This window comes from Cryptomeria japonica, chromosome 5 (genome assembly GCF_030272615.1).
Source record: "Cryptomeria japonica chromosome 5, Sugi_1.0, whole genome shotgun sequence".
In the NCBI taxonomy this organism is placed as follows: Eukaryota; Viridiplantae; Streptophyta; class Pinopsida; order Cupressales; family Cupressaceae; genus Cryptomeria; species Cryptomeria japonica.
The window spans coordinates 704,690,291-704,717,832 of NC_081409.1; the positions used below are offsets into that span (position 1 = coordinate 704,690,291).

Genomic DNA, 27,542 nt, shown 5'->3' on the forward strand with positions numbered 1-27,542 from the left:
AACTATAATTGAAATATTCACTATGAAAAAAGTGTGATGAAAAAAATAAACACTCTTTATATCTTAAAAACTTTGGCATTCTGACTCTCTCAATGTGTTCAAACGTTGGATAAAATAGTACCATGTAAAGATGCATTGGCACATAGGAATAACAAGGGCATTCGAGCGGCGTATGGCTACGTACTTTCTCATGCAAATATTTGACTGCAGAAAGGTTTTGGAATACACAGGAACAAGAATGTCAATATCACTGCTATCAATTGCCTCTCTAATGTCACTACTTTCCTCATCCTCACTGCAAGGGCATATACGAAGTGATCCGGTGCGCAGGTATTTGTACTTATAATAATACATCGATATTTCCCTTTCATCTGGTGCGTGGTATATAAAGTAGACATTAAACTTCTTCTGCACCAAGCTTCCAATGCCGACCCTTCTGCAAAATTTAAAATCATTTCAATCACTACTTTATCACGAGACAAAATTTCAAACAATTCAATATAAATATATTTTCTTTCAAAGCTTTTAAATAGAGTCCGTATAGACCAAATTAAATGTACCTATAAATTATTTTTTACCTGTTTAACTCCCTAAGCTGGGCTAACTTGACAACCCCATCATGAAAGCTTTGTAGGTCTTTCCAATCTGATAAATGCAATCTCTTTAGATTTTGTAGCTTGCCCAAAGGGTAACGAAGGCTCTGTAAATCTGAACAACCACGCATGGACAAATGTTGGAGTTGTGCCAAGTCGCCTATTGTGTTGGGAAGATACCTTAACCCTGTGCAATATTTCAAGCGCAGCTTTCTTAGTCGAGCTAAATTACCTAGTGTGCTGGGAAGGCTGCGTAGAACTGTACATGCTCTCAGCTCCAACATTTCTAGCTGCATGAGATTGCCCACAGTATCCGGAAGGCTTGTTAAATTGGTACAGTTGCGAACATGTAACTCCTTCAATTGTGACAAGTTACCAAAGGTGTTTGGAAGTGTTGTGAGAGCTACACAATTCTCTAGATACAAGCATCGGAGGTTCACCAAGCTGTCCAGGGTATTTGGGATTCTCGTAAGACTTGCACACTGCTCTATACTTAAAATCCTCACTTGGGACCAACTACTATCTAGCTGGAATGTGTTTCTTAATCTTAACCATGTATACGTATCATTTAATTCACAATTTCTAATTTTTATCCATAACAAATTTGGAGCTAAATTTCCAATGTTGCCCACTACTTTTGTATTTTGCACAACAAGGTAGCGTAGGGAAGGCATTTTGTGCAAGCTAAGGGGCTCTCTTCCATTCTGTCCTGTGTAAACAAGCATATTCACTCCCTCTGCTCTGTCTCTGCTCAAAGTTCTGTGTACACCCGTAGGCAGCCACAGTCTGCTATTGTTACCAACCTGCTCTTGAATCCCTCTTCCCATTTCCCGCAAAAGGTCATGCATATTGAGGAGATCTGGAGTGCCACTGTAGTTTATAAGCATTTTCAGCATAAGATTTTTGAGGGCTGTTTGAACTCTGTTTGGGTATAAAACTTCCCAGAAGATAACAGCGTCATGTTTCCTTTCACCAGCAAAGCAACAAGCTATATCTAAAAATATTTCCTTCTCAACATGGCTAAGTCCGTCATAACTGATTCGAAGGACTCCGGATATTTCTTGATTTTTCCCAATGTTATGGAGAGCTTCTTCCCAACATTGAATGTCGTCCTGCTCCTTCTTATCAAACAAATGGGCTCCAATAACTTGTAATGAAAGAGGATGCCCCCAGCAAGCTCTTGCAATTCTTGTAGAAATATTTTTGTAGGGGGTCTTCGCGAATGGCCTTGAGAAAGCATGCCAACAAAACAATTGAAGAGCATCATATTCCCCTAGCCCAGTCATTTTCAGAGCTGAATCAACCTCAGCAAGATTGAGTATGTGTCGATTTCGGGATGTAATGATGATTCTGTTACCAGGCCCGAACCAATCCCCATTCACTTCATCCAAGTGGCTCCGATCATTCACATCATCCAATATGACAAGGGCACGAACTCCTTGTAATAGGTTTTCCATCAGTGCTTTTCCCTCAGCAACACTTGAAGCTTCTCCATGGTAATTTACCAATCTTCTTAGAATTGCCCGTTGCAAGTCTACAAGAGTACTATTTTTCTGTGCAAAGAAATAAGCATCAAACCTGGCATAAATTCTATTGTAAACAACCTTGGCGAAGGTGGTTTTACCAACGCTGCCTATACCACTGACTCCCACTCTCACTGTGCTATGCGATCTATTTTACTGAGTAGGTCACAAATATGTGTTTCAATTCCCACAAGATGGACAGGGACATCCAGCGGAGTAATCTTTAAGGTATTCAACACGTGCTGTAACTAAATATAAAAGAGAGACCCACAATTGACTATAGAAACAAATCAACCAAAAAATATGTATATCTATTTACATATACATCTCACATATACATAAATATGTATATGTGTCTATGTAAATATACATACATGTATATATAAGAAAAAACAGGACAAAAAATATACATACATACATACATACATATATATATATACACATATATACACATATATGTATATATATCTATATACACATACATACATACATACATACATATATATACACATATATGTATATATATTTATATATATACATACATATACATACACACATATATATACATAATAAAAAATAAAAAACATATATGTATATTTACATATTCACACATATATATATATATATATATATATATATATATATATATATATATATATATATATATAATTATTTACATATTCTCACACACATATACATATATGTTTTTAATATTTTAATATATATATATATATATATATTTGTATTTTTATATACAAATACAAAAATACAAATAGTTTCTTGGTCATTTTTCTCATTTGCTCTCACATGTATCATTCTAATGATGGATCACAGATTGTGATCCGAAACATTAAATAAATAAAATAAATTTTTTTATTTTTCATACATTTAAATATCACAAACACATCGAATTTAATACTTTTAAATGTAATGCACCTTTGAGGTGACATAAATTACATCGAAAGTATATCTTATTTTTGAAAAAGACACTTAACTAGCTAGCCATTGATTTTATTATTGGTAGTTCAGTTTTTTCCTTCAACTTCTGACTCTATTTATGTTAAAAGTTTTTCTTCCAATTTTTTGTTGACTGCTTTTTAAAATTCATTTACTTCCGTAAAAAGACTACCCTTTGCTTTGTAGTTGTTATTTGATTAAGAGTGACGTGTTATTAATAAAAATTTTTAAAAACTAAAGTTTCTCGTAAATGCTCTTTGAGCTCTATGACTTGAATCTACAACTTACATAAATGAATAATTTAAAAATTCTATATTTTTTCCTTTCATCATTAATTGTTAAACCTTTTTTAATAGCTATTTTAAATTTACTATCACTTGGTCAGATTTTCCTATCTTAATATGAAATACAATAAAATGTACTTACATTATTTATTTATTTTAAATGTATTTAGATTATATATATTTTTAAATAAATGCTTTTTTTATTTTTTAAGTTTTAATAATTATTATATTTTAATATATAAATTTAGTTTTATTTTAAACTAACAAATATAATGTATAAATAATATATTAAATGTTTAAAATATTGTATTTTTTTATTTTAATCATTATTATATATATAAATAATTAATTCTAATATATAATATGAAAATTTCAATAATACTTTTATCTAGCATATATAGAAAGAAGGGAAAATAATAATAATTTTTTAATTAAATATTATATAAGTTTTTAATATTTAAATAATTATTATATTTTTAATATATAAATTTAATTTAGTGTTAGAATAATAAATATAATATATAAATAATAAAATATAGTTTAGAAAAAACAAAACAAAACAAAAAAATTATAGTTTAAAACTTTTAAATTTTTAATTTTATATAGATAAACAATAATGTAGTTTTAATTAAATAGTGTCTCAGTTTCTAATATTTAATAATTATTATATTATAATATATAAATTTATTTTAGTTTCAAAATAATAAATATAATATATATAGTAAATTGTATGTTTAAAATTTTGTAATTTTTTCTCTTTTTATTAATTTTTAATAATTATCATATTATAATATCTAATATATAAAAATTCATTTTAATAAGTATTATATGAAAAGTTTAATATTATTATTATTTAACTTTTAAATATATAGGTAAATAAAAATAATTTTTAATTAAATATTGTTTTTTAATTTTTTAATAATTATTATATTATAGACGTTATTAGCTTCTGAATGGAGCTGGGCGGGAAAGTTGGTTCTGGTAACTATGCTGGATTCTTTGTGCTTCTATCGCATGGGCAAAAGGATTTAGACACACATGTTGAAGCGCATGCGAATGGAGAGAGCAAAAAGGAAGGGTACCCATCTGGGGACCCTCCTTTTGACCCTAGAGATAAGGGGGAATCACATGAAGGAGTCTCCAACCGAGAGGGAATATTGAAAGAGGGACCTGAGCAAGAAAAGAATGTTGTACAAAAGGATCCCTCAATATCTTAGGCCAGAATAGTTGGATCGAGGGCCGGAATACTTGGGTCGAAACCTACTGCAAAATCTTCCTTTCTTAGTGTTTCAGACTTATCAGACAAGGCAACAGGTAAGTTTGTTATCTCCATTCTCGACGCTATCATTGATCATAATATATCATTAATGGCCTTCACTTTAGTTGGAAAATTTGTTGGTCCAAGACCTAACATTGATGTGGTGAGAGATTTCGCCAAAAAGAAATGGCGATTGAAAGGCCAAGTTGAAATCTTTGCGATGCCTAAAGGCTTTTTTGCCTTCAACTTTTCGTGTTCGAAAGATCTGGAAGGTGTTTTGTATGGAGGTCCTCGGATGGTTAGGAGATCTTTGCTTTCCTTAAGAAAATGGTCCCCTAATCAGGAGTTAAATGATTCCTTTTTTGACTTGGCTCTTGTCTGGGTTAGGCTGCTTGGTTTGCCGGTGGATTTTTGGTTTGAATATGTCTTCAAGGGCATTGCCATTTCCTTTGGTGATCTTCTTGCCATAGACTCAATGACTTCATCTAGAAAAAGGTTGGTGTATGATAAGACCTGTGTAAATGTCTGCCAAAACACTGATCTACCATCATTGATTGATATTTTCTCTAAGCTGGGGAAATGGATGCAAGCTATAGAGTGTCAATCCTTACCCTTTGTTTGCTTTCATTGCAAAAAAATGGGACACTGGGCCAAGTGTTGTCCTAGCATTCAAAGGAACCCACCTAATAGCAAAGGATCTCATAAACATATCTAGAGGGAGAAACAAAATAAAGGTGATGGTTGTTAGGATAACCGGTGAACAACTGAGAGGGGGGGTGAATCAATTGTTAACAAATTATATCAATTAATTCAATTTACAACCTTAAATCGGAGCACATAAACATTGAATACCAAAATAGTAGAAACAGATACCAGTAAAAATAGATGCCGATAAACAATGCAACTAAAAAAGATAATCAACACAATGCAACCATACCACATAACACCACGATTTGTACGTGGAAAACCCAGTAAGGGGAAACCCCACAATGGGAAGCCTACCCACAGTCAGATGATACTTCTGCAGAAAGTATGTGATACAATGAGGGGTCTGCAAATGCAGGAAGGCACACTGGCTAGAGCACACTACTCATTACAAAAGAGTCTCACTGACTATAGAGAGGTTAAAACCACCTCAAGATAATTGGAAAACAATCCAGTAGAGTGAACTGCCAAAGATAGCATCTACCATGCCTAATTACAGCCCCGGTTAAGCTCAATACCAGAGGCCTTTGACCTCTTACATAAACCCAATTCGATATTCAATGATCGACCTAATCCTCTGCCTGAATGATATTATAATATTCGCATATTACATTCATTTTTCCCATATCCACAGTCTACAATGAGATCTTACATTAATTTATACCAACCCTAAGGCCTAAACCAATTAGGTTGGCCACCTAAAAGATATTACAAATATGATCATTGCATGCATCCATATTACAATGATATGTCATGTCGATTTAGACCAAAACAACATTAACCAATCCATAAATAATCTCGGTAACATGTAGAGAACACGTTAACATGATACCAGTCCATAACCTAGATAGGCACCGAACCTATTCTGGGTCCACCATGCCAAAGTGATCTCTCCAACTAGTTGAAGCACGATCAGAGGTCATTTTCTACATCCTAGAAACTGCACCAACACCACTTATACATCTTGTCAAAATTCTCAATAAAAGCTATGTCAGTAAAACCTATGTCGGTAAGGGTTTGCTAGAGTGTATGATAGCATCCGATCACCAAGTCAATACCAACTAACCAAGACATGCTCCAGAAGCATGTAACACATAGATCTGCACCGTTATGTTAGAATATACTTACCAGTGTATGAGAAGATATGTATACACGTACACGCGAGTATAATTACCTTTGCGTACATGGAAAGTCTTACCAATTATTAACACACTAGTACATACTTTTTGTATATGCCCAAGTATGGTACATACATGCACAGGTCTGTATCTGCTCCTTTGCAGACACAATGAGTACTCTTGGTGTCTAAGATTTAAGGCTTAGTTTACTTTAGTCATAAATTAACAATGGCCTTGTCCTTTGTGTTATACTATCTTAAAATTTCATAAGAGCAAAGATTCTCCGAGTAAGATTTATTCCAAACTATAGTTTAACTATGATTTGTTGTTTAGTTTCAGTTGTTCTATCGAGGTTGCTGAAGATTTAATTTCCTTGTTTTAGGAAGATAACAGTAGGATTATCATAATATAGATATCTTGCCTTCTCAAATAAATTGCTCTCTAAAGGTCATGCTTCTACTTACAACATAATAACAGTAATGACATTTATTCCTTGCTTCCTTAATATTCCAAATAGTGAACAAATCTATTTAATATAAAATTTCTACAGAGAATGGACCTGTATTTTCTTTTTATACAAGTTTAACCCTCATCCAACAGAGGTATGAGTTTTTAATTATTTTCCTCTCTTTTAAAACATGTTTTAAAGGGCATAATAGTAAGTTCCAGACCTGCAGGCATCCTTACATACATATTTCTATATATATTCTCATTTATATAAACAAATATGTATGCAAGAATACCTCCCTTCATATTTCATTTTCAGCTACCTAAAACCCCTTTCAAAATTTTATGGACTAATTTCAAACTGAAAATTATTTACTAAGAACTGAAGTAACAACATTATGTTTCATAACAATGCATAAGGGTTTCTAACCCATAAAAATTCCATGAAATATTTTCAGACTTTCTGTACTTTACAACCATAGACTCATATATTCATTTCTTCCTTCTAATTTCTATCTAAGAAACCAAATAACTGTAAGAGGAAATCATAGGTCTGGGAGATAGAATGACCTGAGAAAAGAAGTAACCCAGTCAGAGACCCTCAGAAGTGTGAAATAGAAGTGTTGATAATGGCAGAAAAACACACCCTTACCCTTCGCCGTTTTCCAAAAGTCAGTCATAAAAATAATATCTCCTCTCCTTTCCTTCCAGTTTTTATATACCAACGTAGTCTCAATCCCATACCCTAATACTAGGCAGAATTATCAAAACCCCCAAGGAGTCATGCAGGGTATGCTTATTCCCTCACGTGATCTGCATTTTGGCTTCCAAGAGAAGCTTCTACCCCTTCATGCCAAAAATGCTCCAAGAAAATGAAATATCTTTTTCTCTCCCAATATGCTCAATAAAAATTATATCAAGGTTGAGAAATAAAGTGGTTTTAATCTCCTTTACTTTTTTTTTATAATTAATACCTCTTTATGCCCGATAAAATCATAAGGTAAGGTGGAGCAATGCAAAATGATTTATTAAAAAACTTATTTCCCTCTTGGAATTATTAAAATATTCCAAGCCAATTAACTAGCAACTATAGGAGAGGTTAATTTCATATCTCCCCCTCACATAACCTTCACTTGCATAATTGAGTTGCCAATTAAAGTTGGCAAAAAATATTAATTTATTTAATTACAATAAACCTTATCATGCAAATTATTAATTGATTTAAATATACTTATTTATATATATGTGACCCATACATCCTACATATACCTAATTGTGGTAGTACGTATACGACCAGGTATACGTACTACCATACCCAGGTACTCATATAGGATATAATTATAATGTATATATACACATACATAAATATATATACCTATATATTAAAAGTAACATCAGTCCAGACAACTTAATTAATAATTAATGAAATAATTTATTAATATTAATAATTAATAATTATTACAAGAAGCAGCAAACCTTAGATTCTATATACTGACCTACCAGGTTACCTAACGCACAGGCTAACAAGGTCTAACAAGATCAACCTAGGTTTACCTCGCTTAGGCTAGGGTTTCCAAACGGCATTGAGTTCTTCCTTCCTTTCACCTCCCGAACTGATGATAATATAATATAATGCGTAATATATAATATATTATTATATTATATAATATAATGTTATTTTAAAATAATTTAAGTATGAAATCAGATATCCGATTTTCTGAGACAATATATTTGAATTGTGACGCTAGGCCGTGAGTTATTTTTAACCCATGGGCTGCGTGATTTTGTGGAAATTTGATATCTGATTGCATCCAATATCTAGTTTTTTGCCCAAAAAATTCTAAACAATACATTGAAAGGTAATATTTTTATTGTTTTCAATCATTTTCATTCAATTTTTGTATTTTCTTTAATGCTTATTTGTTTTTTCATTGAAAATATGGTTTTTTCATGAAAACTGGGTTTTTTAAAATCAAATACAAAATTGTTTAAATTTATTAACTAAATTCAATTGTTTACATTCAATTAGTTAAAAATGGGAGATAACAATGAAAACATTGATCAACCACAACCGCAACAACCAAACCCTCCTTTGCCAAACCGCCCCTCAATTCAGGATTTGATTGCACAAAATTTGAATGAATTGAGGGGGATTGCAGATGTATACCGTAGGATCCCTTGCCTAAACCCAATGTTTGATCCTCTCACGTCGATCATAAAGAGTATGGAAACCATGACTGAGGAGCACAATGTTGCCCTTTTGTGGCGAGATTCTATGAGGGAACAATATGTGGATGACTTGTCATATAAGGAGATCAAGGATCTCAAGATATCGAAAGTCAATATCGCCTCATTATTTGTGAATCCCCACACTGGTCAACCCGTAGACCCCAAAAAAAAAAAACTTTCTATTATATGGTGCACAAATGATGGTATTGTGAAAAAAAATTGGGATCGTTGGTGGATGGTTTTCGACAAACCACCCAACAACAAACTTGATGTCCCCTTCTACTTCATAAAAAAATTGTATGTTGAGTTTGTTTTAGGCAAACATGTGAACTACTTTGACATCCAACCTTTCCAAGGTGTGGGTTTAGGTATGCCCCAAAATAGACAAGGGGCAGACAGAGTAGTCCAGGGCCCATATGTCCCCCCTCCTCCTGTTGATCCCCCACCTCTAGTGCAGCATCCAAATATCATTTGTGAGGCGGCTTCACATACCATATTGGCTATTCACTCTTTGAGTAGCCTTTTCCTTTCTTAGGATGGGTCAGTAGCTCAACCTACTTTTGATGGTAGTGGTGCATCTAGTGGTGCTAACACATCATTCTCAACTCCACACATTTGCATGCCCCATAGTTGTGTCATGTGTGGGCACGTATGCTTGGGTCTAGTTGGACAACCTATTGATCCTCTTGTGGGCAGTGAAGATTATAAGGTGCATGAGATACATGATGCACCAGATGTTATGACACAGACTGGAGGATACCCTGGGGAGTCCTCACATGCTAGAGGCGAGGAGGCACCTTCATCATATATTGATGATGTAGTGGTAAGATTTATATTTTCACAGTTCATGCTATATTTTAAATGAATATTTATAATCTAGATAATTTTAAGTACTAATTTTTATTTACATGGTCTATTTAACAGTTGATGACCGAGGAGGAGTTGAGACAAATTCAGGAGGTCACCTTGTCGTCCATTTCATTTGGCGTTGATAGCTTCACGGTACATATATTATTGCACCTAGTCATTTGTATTTTATTGCACATACATGCTCATCATTTATATTGGTATTAATTAGATTATGTAGTAACTTGCATGTATATCTTAATTTACTCTTGTAGGGTACAAGCAGCATGAGTGCGGAGCAGTGTGATTTAGGATCTGGTAGTGTCGTTGGAGACAAGGGAAAGGTAATTGAATGCAAATATGATTGGATGAATAGTTTAAATAACTTATAGTGATTATGCACGTCTAGACATAGATTGATAGTTTCATATACTTGTTGTGTATATGTACAGAGAATTCTTGGCTTCACATCCTTGATGACTACACCCAGTATACCTGAAGATGAAGAAGAAGAAGAAGAAGAAGAGTTGCCTCGAGTACATGTGTGTTTATTTTATTTTGTGTCTAGTAGATATAATTTTTTATTAAATCAGTGATAATTATATGCTAACTTGTGTCAATGTCATGTTTGTGAACATATGTAGGTTGTGTATGAAAATATAGAAAACATACCTCCTCTACCTAAGACATACATCAAGAGTCCTACAAAGCCAAAGAGAAAACATGGAGATGAGGTAAACATGAATAGTTCAATTATAGTTCATTTCTATGTTAACTTTTTGAATGTGAATTATATAATATAACTAATATTAATCGTGGTTTGTTTTTCTTGTGCAAGATCCTTCAGAGCCAAGCAATGCGGCGAATAGGATCGATTTTGATGATCCATTAGCAGCTTAGGATGTTATAGATAGTTTTGGGATGCTTACATGTCTAGTTGGCATGTATATTTTGTATATGGACATACATTCATGTATTTAGACATACATTTTGTTTGAGTTGGTGTTTATGTCATATTTGTGTATGGACATACATTTGTAATCATTTAACATTTTTATATATACAAAAGTTGATATTCGATCATATAAATTGTTGTTCATCTGTGCATGGTGTTATCATGGAAATATTTAGTCTTCATTCCAATAATTAACAATGGTTAATAATGGTTATTTAATGAATAATACAGTTCATTTCATTTCATCGTAAGTTTTGTTTGTATAATGAACAATACAATTCATTTAATGAACAATACAATACAATTCATTTAATGAACAATACAATACAATACATTTAATGAACAATACTTGATATAATTCATTATTACCCTATGCATGGTCCTATTTTTCCCCCTCACTCGGTCGAACGCTCGGGGTCATACCCTACTAGCGTCATCCCTTGAGCACCCTAAGTGCTAAAAATTGTCAAACTTTGACGGGCTCTAACTCGAAATCTGTGGCACCTGTGAATGATCCATTTGAACCTACGGGGCTATGAGAGGGGTCCCTACAAAATCCTATCATGGTTTCTCAATTTTCCCTATGGTTTTATTAAGGCAACATCTTTTCGGTTGGCAAATAAATCATCAGTCTCATTCAATCGAATGTTGTCGCATGACCAATTTCTCGTTCTGCTCATCGTGATGATGAACCGTCGTCTCCTACATGTCTAGTTAGGCATTATTAACCTATGCATTCTCATATTCCCCCCCCACTCGGTCAAACACTCGGGGTCATGCCCTACCCGTGTTGTCCCTTGAGCACCCTAAGTGCAAAAAATTGTCAAACTTTGATGAGCCCTAACTCGAAATCTATGGCACCTGCAAACAATCTGTTTGAACCTATGGGGCCACGAGAGGGGTCCCTAGAAAAGCCTATCTCTATTTTTTAATTTTTCCTACGGTTTTATTAGGGCAGCATTTTTTCGGTTGGCAAAAAAATCATTAGTCTCATTCAATCGAATTTTATCACGTGGCCAATTTCTCATTCTGCTTTTCGTGATGATGAACCGTCAGCTCTAACATGTCCAGTTAGGCATTATTACCCTATGCATGGTCCTATTTCTCCCCCCCCCCCACTCGGTCGAATGCTCGGGGTCACGCCCTACCGGCGTCATCCCTTGAGCATCGTAAGTGCTAAAAATTGTCAAACTTTGATGGCCCCTAACTCAGAATCTGTGGCACCTACAAATGATCTGTTTGAACCTACAAGGCCACAAGAGAGGTCCCTATAAAATCCTATCTTGTTTTTTCAATTTCCCTACAGTTTTATTAGGGAAACATTTTTTCGGTTGGCGAAAAAATCATCAGTCTCATTCAATCGAATGTTGTCGCGTGGCCAATTTCTCATTCTACTCATCGTGACAATGAAACATCGGCTCCAACATGTCCAATTAGGCATTATTACCCTATGCATGCTCCTATTTTTCCCCCCACTCAGTCAAACGCTCGGGGTCATGCCCTACCGACATCATCCCTTGAGTGCCCTAAGTGCTAAAAATTGTCAAACTTTGACAGGCCCTAACTCAAAATCTATGGCACCTACAAATGATCCATTTGAACCTACGAGGCCACGAGAGGGGTCCCTACAAAAGCCTATCTCGGTTATTCTATTTTCCCTACGGTTTATTAGGGCAGCATTTTTTCGGTTGGCAAAAAAATCGTCAGTCTCATTCAATCGAATGTTATCGCGTGGCCAATTTCTCATTCTGCTCGTCGTGACAATGAACCATTGGCTCTGACATGTCTAGTTAGGCATTATTACCCTATGCATGCTCCTATCTTTCCCCCCCACTTGATCGAACGCTTGGGTTCATGCCCTATTGACGTTGTCCCTTGAGCACCCTAAGTGCTAAAAATTGTCAAACTTTGACTAAACCTAACTCAGAATCCGTGGCACCTACGAATGATCCATTTGAACCTACGGAGCCACGAGAGGGGTCCCTACAAAATCCTATCTCAAAATCCATGGCCCTAACTTGTTTAATGAAAAATATAGATAAACAAGCATTATACTGTAGACACATAATGATCATCAATATTTCCATGTATTGTATACACATAATTACCATTACACTTGCATGTGACATCCATGAAGGGATATGCAAACATGATTTTTTTTCTTTATGAATACAACTACACCAATGTACTCATGTATAGATACATTGTATATCATCAATATAACTAAACCAATTTGCTCATGGACATTGTATATCATCATAACAAAGTTACATCAATTCAAATCCATATACAAAATAACATCCCACTTCATCTACATCAGACATCCTCATGTCGTAAGAGAAAAGCTTACGTATAGCAATGCTTGCATATAAATGAAGACCAAAATAAGTAACCTTTTTATGTGGAATGAATGTGCTACAAGAAATAAATTATAACACTTAATACAAATTATTCTGTCAAATTATAAATAGATCATTTAAAACATTTTTAAGACATACAAGATTGTATAATTACAAAACTTACTAGTTTCTCTGCAAAGTATACAAGCATAACTTGAAGAAAGATGTATGTTGAATAAAGCCCTTCTCACTGCATTTCTATGCATGGTTGAAGACGATGGTAGATATGGTCATTTCTAAATAGCAATACATTCACTTGACTTACTGTTTATGCACAAAATTTAATCTCATTAATGCACAAAGGAGTATGTACCATCCCCAAGAGAGGGTCTTGTCAATGGCGAATGATCTAGCATGAACTTGTTTTTTTAAGAATTGTTAGTCTACACATAAAATGCATGGATGAACATAAAGGCTTTATGATAATCACTTCAACTGAAATGCATGATAATAAATGAAAAGGTGGGATTATATACCATAAAAATGCATCCCTTCGAATTATATCAACAGAACCCACTATGTTGAAGCAAAAATCATAATGTGATACTGTTGTATATCATCAAAAAAGATCTGCATGAACATAAAGGTTTTGTGATAATTATATCATCAAAATTGTCAAATAGTGTTCTCTAAATCAAAAATTGTAAAAAAACTCAAATGCATGATAATAAATTGCGTTGAAAAAATACATCCCTTCCAATTATATCGAGTGTACCCGCTATGTGCATGCAAAAACCGTGTTGCCAAAAAAAAATGTTCATCAATAGACCTACATTTTGAACACATCCTTAATATACATGTAACAAACTTGAACATTAAGGTTTAATGATCATTGTTTGAAATGAAATGCATGATAGAAAAATAAGGCACCATTAAAGACCTACTACTCAAGTATGCCTAAAGCGTCATCTCTTTGCTTAAGAGTATCTAGTATTTCTTCATGATCAGTAGTAGTCACTGTCCATAGCTCTTTGGTCTTTGGTTTTGCTTGATGCTTCAACAAATTGACATTTGTAGCTATAATAAGGTGTGAATACATTATAATGATTTTGTGTCTCTCATAGTCTTCAAATGCAGGTATGTCATTCTTTCTAATCATGTATGTTCACAATCAAGTTCCCACAACAACAACTGAACCTGTAGGATATGTGAACTCATCATCATCTGTCACTGGTTGTGTTAGCTTTTGTTTTCCCTATACACATCGTATCAACCAATATTCTAATCTCTCTTCATTCCCTTGCGGTGCAACAACTACAAAAACATGTCCTGGCTATACAAGATTTGATAGATGGTCATACTCAAGTGAGCGTTCCATGTCATCGTTTGACAAGGATAATGTTTGAGATAAAGGAGTTAGATATTGGGGAACCCACGTATCAACCCACTCACTTGACTCGCACTGATCCCAATCACACCGAACACAACTCTGACAAAAACAAGCCAACGCTCGTGTCCAAATGGTCCATGTACTTGCATTTGAGCCGAGAAATGAATGCATCTTTGTATAATCTTTAATTGTTTGAAAATATAATCTATCTCCCATTGTGCCCTCCTCAACCAACCAAAAGAATCTGGTCATTGCTGAATCAAGAGTACCTCCATGTGATAATGCTGAACTACACCAATCAACAATAGAACATGCATCAAAGAAATTTGCACCTGAAATCCTCAATTGTTCCTTAACTAGAGCTCTCTTCAAACATGCACCTGCTCCATCATGCTCCCCCTTCCCATGCCCTACCTCGAAAAAACACCAAATATGAGGTATACGCCTCTCTAAATGCATTCTTCAATTGACCCGTATAGTTATCTGACTGTATGATATGTCGATCAATTGCAATATCTTTCTCATGCAAGAACTCAAAAAAATTCTCGAATAAACATTGCACATACTCGGAGGAGTGTGATATATCATCACTCATATAAAAATGATACTCCCTGATTATCTTCCTATCCTCTTCTATACCATCAAGAGCATGTCTATATGTAATGTGAACAAAAATAGCAATCTAGATTGAATTGTAGTACTGAGACTGAACCTCATTCTGTGGTTGCAATGTATAGTTCTCTGCAAAAATCAGCCACTGATACAATAGTGCCAATCGGGAAAGAGTTCTTACACATCCTGAACTATTGATCCAACCAATGAGACCTATGGGTGTGCCTTGCATACTTGTAGAAATTTTTTTCCTTAAAATCCAAAATATAATCAGCAATACTCACTTCTCTTGAGACTAATTCACATCTAGAACCTTCACCTCCACTCTTCAAAGTATATTTCACTATCTCATATCTTTTTTTCTCAACATAATTCTTTCCAAACTCGTGTTAGCTGCCCTCATGAAAACATGAAACAAACTTTGACAACCCACCACATTCTGAGCACTTCTCATTCAAACAATCATCTCTATAGAAATAGCAGCCATCATCTCTAGGGCATAAAAATAGATATTGCAATTCCCTTGATGATCTCAAAAATAGCATTGCACCACACTCCTACAACATCTCATTAGTATGCATCATAGAACAAATATGACATAAAAGTTCATGGTACATTGAAAACTCCACATGGTACTTGCAACAACAAGTATTGTGAATCTTAAGAGGAACACAATAAAATGGTTTCAAAGATTCAAAGGCCCTTTGTGATATTTGTAAATTTGGATGTAGTTCACAAAAAAAATTGTACAACATTGTTTGGCTTGATTCCAAGAAATGTTTGGGATGCAGTGTGCAGTCTCGGTTGTCGATTCTTAATTTCAAAACGTCATTTACATTGGGTGACACTCTAGAATTAGAGTTCCAAAATTGTTGAATCTCCTCCTTCACATTGTCAATCAACTTTCTATCAACACATGGAAGCCTCCCACCAAAAGGCCATGTATCTTGTTGAAGTGGATCGTCAAGTCTTTATCTTCATGCAAGTGCTCTATCCAAAATTTTACGGTTTATGTTAAAATCAACACAAGTTTGTCTCATTTGACGAGCCTTCCTCAATTGATGGCTTACTAAGGAGGTTGTAATCACTCTTAGAGTGGCTCTCTTATCTCTTTCTTTGGTATTCTTTCCAATAGAATTGAGAGAGTCAAAAAGATTTTTGGCAATAATAGAATTTCTCTCCATCTTCTTGTTCATACGAATCTTCAATTTGTTTACCAATGGTCTCATCTTTATCATCTTTAGCAATTGAACAAAGAGTTGGCATTGCTCGGTCAATGTCTTATTGCTAAAATTTTGGTCAAAAAGTTGTGTAGCCCACAACCGAACAGTTCTTGTTGACCTCTTGCCTTCAAGATTCGCAATAATGTTCTCATCGATTTCAAGTAACCATTTTGGGGTTCTTGAAGGTCTTGGATTTGGAATTTTTCTTTCATCCATGAGAGGGTATTCATTTCTAAAGTAATTAGGTGTTACATATGGTTCACTTGGTTGAGCAATTCCACCTTCAATGTCAAAGTTTTCCATATTTTCACCTCCTATGTCAAAATTTTCCACATGTTGAGCATTTTCATTAACCATTTCAACATTTTCAATATTTTCAAAATTTTCACTTTCAAAATCTACATTTTCATTTTCAATAACTTCTGACACATTTTCAAATTCAATTTCCTCTTCAGTTGAAGTAACATTAGCAATATTTAGCATACCTTGTCTTCTCCTCCTATGATCTTCTCTATCTCTTTCTCTATACACTTCAATTTGGTTATTTGAAAGTTTTCTTTTGTGTTTAGACTTCCCACAACTACTACTCCCCATTTACCTCCACAAAGATGCTCCTAAATGATTGACAATGTAAGATTTGACTTTAAGAATCTCCCAAAAGCACAAATTTGTCTCAACCTATCTGAAAAGCCATGATCGCTGACAGAAAATAGACTATGCAGACTGTGGGCCGTTGGAATCCACAAAATGGCCCACAAGGCTCCTTTTTATTTACAAAAATTGGAGATCCGATAAAATCAGATAACTAATTTTATCGGATATCTGATTTTAATGTATAAATTTGTGGTCCCAAAAAAAATTTCTGGTTGCCGCCTTTTTTTTTTACTGTAGCCACATTAATGGCAATGATAGAAATCGGATATTCGATATCCAATTTTATTACTCATATTTGAGAGTGAGAGAGAGAGAGAGAGAGAGAGATCAGGGGAGGGGGAAAGAGAGAGAGACATCAAGGGAGGGGGGAGAGAGAGATTGTGTCCTAATGGGTCATATTGTGTCATATGACCCCTTTAAGACATCATGTGACCCCTTAGGACACCATATGACCCCTTAAGACACCAAATTGTGTTGTTACGGGTCATACTATGTCCTAAGGGGTTGTAGGACACAATATGACCCCTTAGGACACCATATGACCCCTTAAGACACCAAATTGTGTTGTTAGGGGTCATATGGTGTTCTAAGGGGTCGTAGGACATAATATGATCCCTTAGGACACCATAGGACCCATAATGACCCAATATGGTGTCATAACGGGTCATATGGTGTCCTGAGGGGTCATAAGGGGTCATGGGACACCATATGAACCCTAAGGACAACATACAACCCCTTATGACACCATATGGTGTCGTTAGGGGTCATATGGTGTCCTAGGACACCATATGACCCCTTAAGACACCAAATTGTGTTGTTAAGGGTCATATTGTGTCCTAATGGGTCATATCATGTCATATGGCCCCTTTAAGACATCATATGACCCCTTAGGACACAATATGACCTCTTATGACACCATATTGGGTCGCTATGGGTCCTATGGTGTCCTAAGGGGTCATATTGTGTCCTACGACCCCTTAGGACACCATATGACCCATAACAACACAATTTGGTGTCTTAAGGGGTCATATGGTGTCCTAGGAAACCATTGACCCCTATGGAGACCATATGACCCCTAACGACACCATATGGTGTCATAAGGGGTTGCATGTTGTCCTTAGGGGTCATATGGTGTCCCATGACCCCTTATGAGCCCTTCAAACACCATAGACCTGTTATGACACCATATTAGGTCATTATGGGTCCTATGGTGTCCTAAGGGGTCATATTATGTCCTACAACCCCTTAGGACACCATATGACCCCTAACGACATAATTTGGTGTCTTAAGGGGTCATATTGTGTCCTACGACCCCTTAGCACACCATATGACCCCTAACAACACAATTTGGTGTCTTAAGGGGTCATATGGTGTTCTAGGACACCATATGACCCCTATGGACACCATATGGTGTCCTAGGACACCATATGACCCCTAACGAAACCATATAGTGTCATAAAGGGTCGTATGTTGTCCTTAGGGGTCATATGGTGTCCCATGACCCCTTACGGCCCCTTAGGACACCACATGACCTGTTATGACACCATATTGGGTCGTTATGGGTCCTATGGTGTCCTAAGGGGTCATATTATGTCTTGCAACCCCTTAGCACACCATATGACTGCTAACGACACAATTTGGTGTCTTAAGGGGTCATATTGTGTCCTACGACCCCTTAGGACACTATATGGTGCCATTACATGTCATATGGTGTCCTAAGGGGTCATATTGTGTCCTGGGACCCCTTAGGACACCATATGGTGTCGTTATGAGTCATATGGTGTCCTAAGGGGTCATATTGTGTCTTGGGACCCCTCAGGACACCATATGACCTCTTAAGACTTCAAATTGTGTTGTTATGGGTCATATTGTGTGCTAATGGGTCATATTGTGTCATAGGACCCCTTTAAGACATCATATGACCCCTTAGGACACCATATGACCCCTTAAGACACCAAATTATATTGTTATGGGTCATATTGTGTCATATGACCCCTTTACGACATCATATGACCCCTTAGGACACATAACAACCCCTAACGACATAATACGACCCCTTAGGACACAATATGACCCCTTAGGACACATAACAACCCCTAACGACATAATATGACCCCTTAGGACATAATATAACCCCTTAGGACACCATATGACCCCTTAAGATACCAAATTGTGTCATTAGGGGTCATGTGGTGTCCTAAGTGGTCATAGGACATAACATGACCCCTTAGGACACCATAAGACCCATACTGACCCAATATGATGTCATAATGGATCGTATGGTGTCCTAAGGGGTCATAAGGGGTCATGGGACACCATATGACCCCTAAGGACAATATACAACCCTTTATGACACCATATGGTGTCGTTAGGGATCATATGGTGTCCATAGGAATCATATGGTGTCCTAGGACACCATATGACCCCTTAAGACACCAAATTGTATTGTTATGGGTCATATTGTATCATATGACCCCTTTAAGACATCGTATGACCCCTTAGGACACAATATGACCCCTTATGACACCATATTGGATCGCTATGGGTCCTATGGTGTCCTAAGGGGTCATATTATGTCCTATGACCCCTTAGGACACTATATGACCCATAACGACACAATTTGTTGTCTTAAGGGGTCCTATGGTGTCCTAGGACACCATAAGACCCCTATGGACACCATATGACCCCTAAAGACACCATATGGTGTCATAAGGGGTCGCATCTTGTCCTTAGGGGTCATATGGTGTCTCATAACCCCTTATGACCCCTTAGGACACCATACGACCCGTTATGACACCATATTGGGTCGTTATGGGTCTTATGGTGTCCTAAAGGGTCATATTATGTCCTACAACCCCTTAGGACACCATATGACCCCTAAAAACACAATTTGGTGTCTTAAGGGGTCATATGGTGTCTTAAGGGGTCATATTGTGTCCTATGACCCCTTAGGACACCATATGACCCCTAATGACATAATTTGGTGTCTTAAGGGGTCATATTATGTCCTACAACCTCTTAGGATACCATATGACCCCTAACGACACAATTTGGTGTCGTAAGGGGTCATATGGTGTCCTAAATTGTGTCGTTAGGGGTCATATGGTGTCCTAAGGGGTTGTAGGACACAATATGACCCCTTAGGACACCATATGACCCCTTATGACACCATATGACCCCTAAGGACAACATATGACCCCTTATGACACCATATGGTGTCGTTAGGGGTCATATGGTGTCATAAGGGGTCATATTGTGTCCTGGGATCCCTTAGGACACCATATGACCCCTTAAGACACCAAATTATGTTATTATGGGTCATATTGTGTCCTAATGGTTCATATTGTGTCATATGACCCCTTTAAGACATCATATGACCCCTTAGGACACTATATGACCCCTTAAGACACCAAATTATGTCGTTATGGGTCACATTATGTCCTAATGGGTCATATTGTGTCATATGACCCGTTTAAGACATCATATGACCTCTTAGGACATAATAAGACCCCTAACAACACAATACGACCCCTTAGGACACAATATGACCCCTAAAGACACAATTTGGTGTCTTAAGGGGTCATATAGAATCCTAAGGGGTCATAGGACACCATATGACCGCTATGGACACCATAGGACCCCTTAAGACACCAAATTGTGTTGTTAAGGGTCATATGGTGTCCTAAGGGGTCATAGGACACAATATGACCCCTTAGGACACCATATGACCCCTTAAGACACCAAATTGTGTCGTTAGGGGTCATATGGTGTCCAAAGGGGTCGTAGGACATAATATGACTCCTTAGAACACCATAGGACCCATAATGACCTAATATGGTGTCATATCGGGTCCTAAGGGGTCATGGGACACCATATGACCCCTAAGGACAACATACGACCCCTTATGACACCATATGCTGTCGTTACGGGTCATATGGTGTTCATAGGGGTCATATGGTGTCCTAGGACACCATATCACCCCTTAAGACACCAAATTGTGTCATTATGGGTCATATTATGTCCTAATGGGTCATATTGTGTCATATGACCCCTTTAAGACATCATATGACCCCTAAGTACATAATATGACCTCTTATGACATGATATTGGGTTGCTATGACCCCTAAGGACATAATTTGGTGTCTTAAGGGGTCATATGGTGTCCTAAGGGGTCATATTGTGTCCTACAACCCCTTAGGACACCATATGACCCCTAATGACACAATATGGTGTTTTAAGGGGTCATATGGTGTCCCAAGGGGTCATAGGACACCATATGACCCCTTATGACACCATATGACCCCTTAAGACACCAAATTGTGTCGTTATGGGTCATATTGTGTCCTAAGGGATCATGGGATAACATATGACCCCTAAGGACAACATACGACCCCTTATGACACCATATTGGGTCGTTATGGGTCCTATGGTGTCCTAAGGGGTTATATTGTGTCCTACGACCCCTTATGACACCATATTGGGTCATTATGGGTCCTATGGTGTCCTAAGGGGTTATATTGTGTCCTACGACCCCTTAGGACACCATATGACACCTTAAGACACCATATTGGGTCGTTATGGGTCCTATGGTGTCCTGAGGGGTCATATTGTGTCCTACGACCCCTCAGGACACCATATGACCCCTTAAGACACCAAATTGTGTAGTTATGAATCATATTGTGTCCTAATTGGTCATATTGTGTCATATGACCCCTTTGAGACATCATATGACCCCTTAGGACACAATATTACCCCTCGTGACACCATATTGGGTCGCTATGGGTCCTATGGTGTCCTAAGGGGTCATATTGTGTCCTCTGACTCCTTAGGACACCATATGACCGATAACGAAATGATTTGGTGTCTTAATCTCTCTCCCTCTCTTCCCTAATTTCTCTCTCTCTCTCTCTCTCTCTCTCCACTAATCTCTTTATCTCTCTCCCTTCCCCCCCTCTCTCTCTCTCTTTCTCTCTCTCTTTCCCCTAATCTCTCTCTATCTCTCTCTCCCTTACCCCTCCCCATCTCTCTCTCTCCTCCCACTCCCCCCTCTCCCTCTCCCTCTCCCTCATATCATATACTAATTTATTTATAAATTAATATATTAAAATATTATATATTAATATATTAATAAATGTTAGATTAATTATGTGCAAATTTAGTTAGTGAATTTACTTAATAAAATTGGATATCCTATTTTTGTTGTAAAATTTTCAAATTTTGGCTCGGGAATGCTTTGGGATTTGGCTTGGAAGTGACAAGCCTGGAAAGTCAACTGAAAAAACGTGTTTTTCAGTATTCCTTGATTTTCTAGACTTTACACTGGTAGCTGACGAATTTTTTTGTAGCTGAAATTGATAAAATGAAAAGGGTTTTTTAAGGATGTTCTCAGCTTTCCAACAATATAAGGCTTGTCTTATTTCAACTTTAATAAATAATTATTATGTATTTTCTAATTGAATTCTGACAATAGTCCTGATTGATAGACTGATTGAAAAACACTCATAACTTTCAAATGGTATAACATTTTTTGAATCCAAAACATGCATCACATCCTATGCTTTGTCTACTATAGATAAAAATAAAAAATAAAAAAAATCATAAGGTTTTGACCAAGTTAAGGTGGTCAGACGTAGGAGTTTTTGAATTTATGAAAAGTTGTAGTAAAAAATCTATAAATAATTATTTACTTTATAAAAAATTATGAAAAAATATGTGTCACATCCGAACATGAGTCTAATACTTATATTATAATATTATACAAAAATATTATGATTTGATTGTGATTACGTCTATTTCTTATCTTTTTCCTGAAATTTTAGTACCACTACATTGAAATTTGAAATTTTCATCAAATGGGATTTTTTTTTTCCAAAAAATAACTAGTAGCTTAGAAAACTGCATTCAATTTTCTATAGATTCTCTTCTTACATATTTTAAAAATAACATTCACAACTTATTCAAATTTTCATGTCAAGTTGCATAACTCTGATTTTCTGAAATTTCATTGCCACTTAAGGGTCTATTTTGGCACACCATGATCCTGCACATACCCATGTCTAGAGTAAGGTGCAGAGTGCACTTCTTTCAACACCAATTTTCTCAACTCAAAGGACTCAGGTATATACATCCTACCTTGGTATCTTAAAAGTTCATCTGATTCAAATTTGAAACCATCATATCTGGGATCCTGGGAATCTATTTGTAAAGCCTCTTTTACCTACTGGTAAAATCTATCCCCTCCTAACAATTGTAGGACACAGTTCCAGAAATTTGTATGCACTGTAGTGATGGCATTAATAAGGCATCTACGACTCAGTGCGTCTGCCACTCGGTTTTCCTACCCTTGATGTAGCTGATCTCAAAATCATAATCTGAGATTAGTTCTAACCATCGTCTATGTCGTGCATTAAGGTTGGGTTGAGTGAAAATATATTTCAACCCTTGGTGATCTGACCGAATCTCAAAAGGGTTACCTAGCAAATAGTGACGCCACATTTGTAGAGCATGTACTATTGTTGCGAGCTCAAGGTCATGTGGTGCATAATTTTACTCATAATTTTTTAGCTTTCTTGATTCATAGGCAATTACTTGTCCTCTTTGCATCAGGACTCCACCTAATACTTTCCCTGAAGCTTCAATTACTACTAAGTATTGGTAATCTAGATCTGGCACTTTTAGAATTGGTGTCATGGTCAATTTCTCTTTAAGGAGTTCAAATGCCACCTAGCATTTTTCTGACCATTCAAATCTTTTGCCCTTCCTTTGCAATGATGTGATAGGGTGTGTGATGCGTGAGAAGTTCATTATGAACTTTCTATAGTATCTTGCTAACCCCATGAAGCTTCTAACTTCATGCACATTCCTGGGAGTTGGCCATTCAGAAATGACTTTAATCTTTGTCGAGTCTACTGATATCCCTTTGGCTGAAATTATATGCCCTAGGTATTGTACTTCTTTTTGGAAGAAGGTACACTTGGATAATTTTGCATATAATTTGTTTTCTCGCAATCGTTGTACAACAAACCGCAATTGCTGCAGGTGTTCTTCTTCATTCCTTGAGTATATCAAAATGTCATCTAAGAACACCAAGATGAACTTGTCGAGGCAGTCATGGAATACACTATTAATTAAATTCATGAAAGCGGCTGGTGCATTAGTAAGTCCAAATGGTAGAACCGTGAACTCATAATGTCCATAACAAGTTCTGAAGGCCGTTTTATGGACATCCTCATCATTTAGCCTCAACTGATGGTACCCCGATCACAAATCGATCTTGGAAAAGACTACTACTCCATGCATTTGATCAAATAAATCATCAATGTGGGGTAGAGGATATCTATTTCAAATGGTCAATTTATTCAGCATCTTGTAATCTATGCAAAGTCGGAGAGTCCCATCTTTCTTTTTAACAAAGATTACTGGTGCCCCCCAAGGTGACACACTAGGTCTTATCAATCCCTTATCCAAGAGTTCTTTAAGTTTGGCCTTTAACTCCATCAACTCGACAGTTGTCATCCGATAAGGCGCTTTGGATATAGGTGTTGCTCTTGGTATTAATTCAATGGAAAAATTGAATATCCTTTTTGGTGGTAAGCCAGGCAATTCCTCTAGGAATACATCCTGAAAATCTTGGAGGTAAGGATATTTCACTTCAAAAGGCTCGTCCAGTTCTTCAGCTTCACCAAACTCCTTTTCATGACGATTACAGTTCTCATACATCATCATATCATCCTGATATGATGACATCCTTTGCATCCTTGATTTCATCCATTTTAACTACAAATATCTGACATCCTTTCTTTTCGCTTTGTCTCAGTTGCATGGCAGAGAGTTGTCACAATCTAATTTCCCATTGCATGCCTCATAAGAGTACTTTGTTGCCAAAGTCATCCTAGCATTCCACAAACTTGTCGAAACATTTTACCCTTGCCCTATGCTAACCCAACCACTTCATTCCTAAGATGACATCATATGTGCCTAGTGGTCCTACAAACAAGTCAACTTCACTAGTGAAGTTTGGAAATTCTACTCTTGCCCCAAACAAGTATTTCTCTACCTTAGCTCTTGACTGGTTGGCATATTCTACTGTCCATGAATTAACCATAAAACTAGCTCTCCTAGGAAATCTACTAAGCAATTTTGGCAAAATGAAATTTTCAGTAGCACCTGTATCAATGAGTATATTAATGGGTATACCATATAAAGTACCTAGAGTCTCTACTGGTGTGAACTGGTACTCAACCTGGCGGTTATCAACCACTGCATGAATTCTTTGTTCAAAAACTGCCTGTTGAGGTGGCAGTGGGTTCCTCTGATGTTGCCCTCCTGGTGGTTTAGTTGGGTACTGGTTGGCATAGTGATTACCAACCCAATTAAAACAACCCCCTGGTGGTCCCTTCTTTTCTGATTTGCTACTATTCCCACCATAGTCCCTTATGGGTTTATCAAAACTCTTACCCTCTCTATGGTTGTTTTGTTGTCCTCCTTGGTGCCTTTTATTGTTTTTATTGTTGACTCCATATCTGTCTCCCTTCTTGTTGAACTTTCGAGATGACTGTCCCCAATTACTCTTCTTTCTACTTTTATCTCTAATGGAATTGTCGTTACGGAGTTTTTGTTCTTTCCTAACAGCTTTCTCATAGGCTTCATCCATAGTAGTCGGAGCTAAAACATCTACTGAACCACCTATTTGGTTGTTTAAACCCATGATGAACTTCCTGATTTTATACCTTTCGTCTACTTGGAAGTGAGGTACATACTTCAGGAGATGCGTAAATTTTTCCCAGTAAGCATGCATGGAAAGTTCTCCTTGTTTCAAATCCTAGAAGTCTATCAATTTTTGCTCGAAGAATAATTGAGGCAGCCATCTTTGTCTAAACACCTGCATAAATTTGCTCCAGGTTATATTGTCTGATCTCAAGCCAAGTTTGGTCTTTTTGTTCTCCCACCAACCGACAGCTTCTCTGGTTAGTTGGTAGGCTCCCCAAATAGCCTTCATGTTTTCAGTATAATCTCTGATCTCAAAGTACTTCTCCATGCTTGTAAGCCAAGCTTCAGCAACGTCTCCTCCTTCAGCCCCATTGTACTATGGAGGTCTTACTTTCTTCATATTGTTCAATATTACCCCCATAAGTTGCTTCCCCTTGGGGTTCCAGTTATAGTTTTGTGTTTCTTGGAACCCACTCTAAAGAGTGTGCTCCTTCTCTATAAACTAGTCCCTAAATTGATCGAGAATCAAATTCCACACTGGGTGTTTTTGTATGACCACTTACTCTCTGCTCCAAGTCTTGGAGCCTGTTTTGCGTGTTTTGAACCATCTAAATGAGTTTATCTAGTTTATCATTTGATGTTTTCGGACCTTCAGATTCTCCCCCACCTTTCAGGTGATGAGATATGTTATAGTTCTTGTGACACCTGATATTACAAAGATATACAGTTTTAGTTTTGTCTAGCATTCAACATTAAGAGTATGGGATGAAAGCATAATAATAAAAAAAAAATTAACCATCTAACTATCCACATATATATCATGATTCCAAAAACTGTTGTCAAAAGTAAGTGAGGGAGTTAAAGTTCATTATATACAATGTAACCCTATCCGGGTTATTCTCAAAAATAGTTCAAGTTAGGTTTCAATATTTACAAGAAAGGCTTCCTCTCTAAGAACTACTTTCCGATCCTATGATGGGCTCTTCTTGCCCCTCAAAGTCAGAAAAGTTTACCAAACGAAAACCAGGTCAGGGTATACGAACCATCTTCGGTTCCTCAGGTTCGGGATGGATGATGGCTGTGTTATATTTCATCTCTTCCCTTTCAAGTTTCATCAGTTTCAGTGCTTTGTTTGCTAGTATTTGTGTTCATACTGTTGCCTTACTGGCAACAGTCTAAGGTCATCTTTCCTTAACGATTATTTTTAGGGCATCGGCTAGGGTTTCATCATCAGACGACATGAAGCAGTATGAGTAATCATAATTGCGATTGATTACCTTCCACAACTGAAGGTAAACCGAGTCATGTACTTGTTTTCTTTTGGTTGTGTGGAACATCCTGGACAATGCCAAGTATTTTGTTTCAGTTTCTTTTCAGGTTTTTTTTTTGTTGTTGTGGTGAGGCCAAGGTTCAATGTTGAACCCGACGCTCTGATACCATATGTATCATGCTAAAAAATTTAAAAGAAAATTAAATTCAAATAAACTAACTGTTGCAAATATAACCGTTAACAGACAAATAAACATGGCAATAAGAATTTTTTTATTTTTTTAAAAATAGGATCATGAATAATGGTAATTGAAATGTTAAGCATATTAAAAAATTAAGCATACATTTAAGATTTAAGAAATAAATAACTTGCATGAAATTAAAGGGATAGGGTTTAGAGAGTACTTTTCAATTGATGCTAAATTTTGAAC

The 27,542-nt window shown here is 36.4% G+C and overlaps 1 protein-coding gene across 1 annotated transcript; it reads right to left on the bottom strand.

Moving 5' to 3' along the window:
- Positions 1-25,840, bottom strand: LOC131876094 (disease resistance protein RUN1-like). Its single transcript, XM_059220880.1, has 3 exons — positions 25,128-25,840; positions 579-2,264; positions 1-436 (listed from the first exon to the last, which is right to left on the bottom strand). Exons 1-3 carry the CDS (start codon positions 25,838-25,840, stop codon positions 64-66), a joined length of 2,772 nt encoding a protein of 923 aa, XP_059076863.1. The 3' UTR covers positions 1-63.
- Positions 25,841-27,542: the final 1,702 nt, after the last annotated feature.

Coding starts and splice junctions, on each gene's coding strand:
- LOC131876094 (XM_059220880.1), bottom strand. CDS start 25,840: ATGGGTTTAAACAACCAAATAGGTGGTTCAGTAGATGTTTTAGCTCCG. Junction 2,265..25,127: donor TTCACTAGTGAAGTTGACTT/GTTTGTAGGACC, acceptor TCAGTAAAATAG/ATCGCATAGCACAGTGAGAG. Junction 437..578: donor CAGCTTAGGGAGTTAAACAG/GTAAAAAATAAT, acceptor TAAATTTTGCAG/AAGGGTCGGCATTGGAAGCT.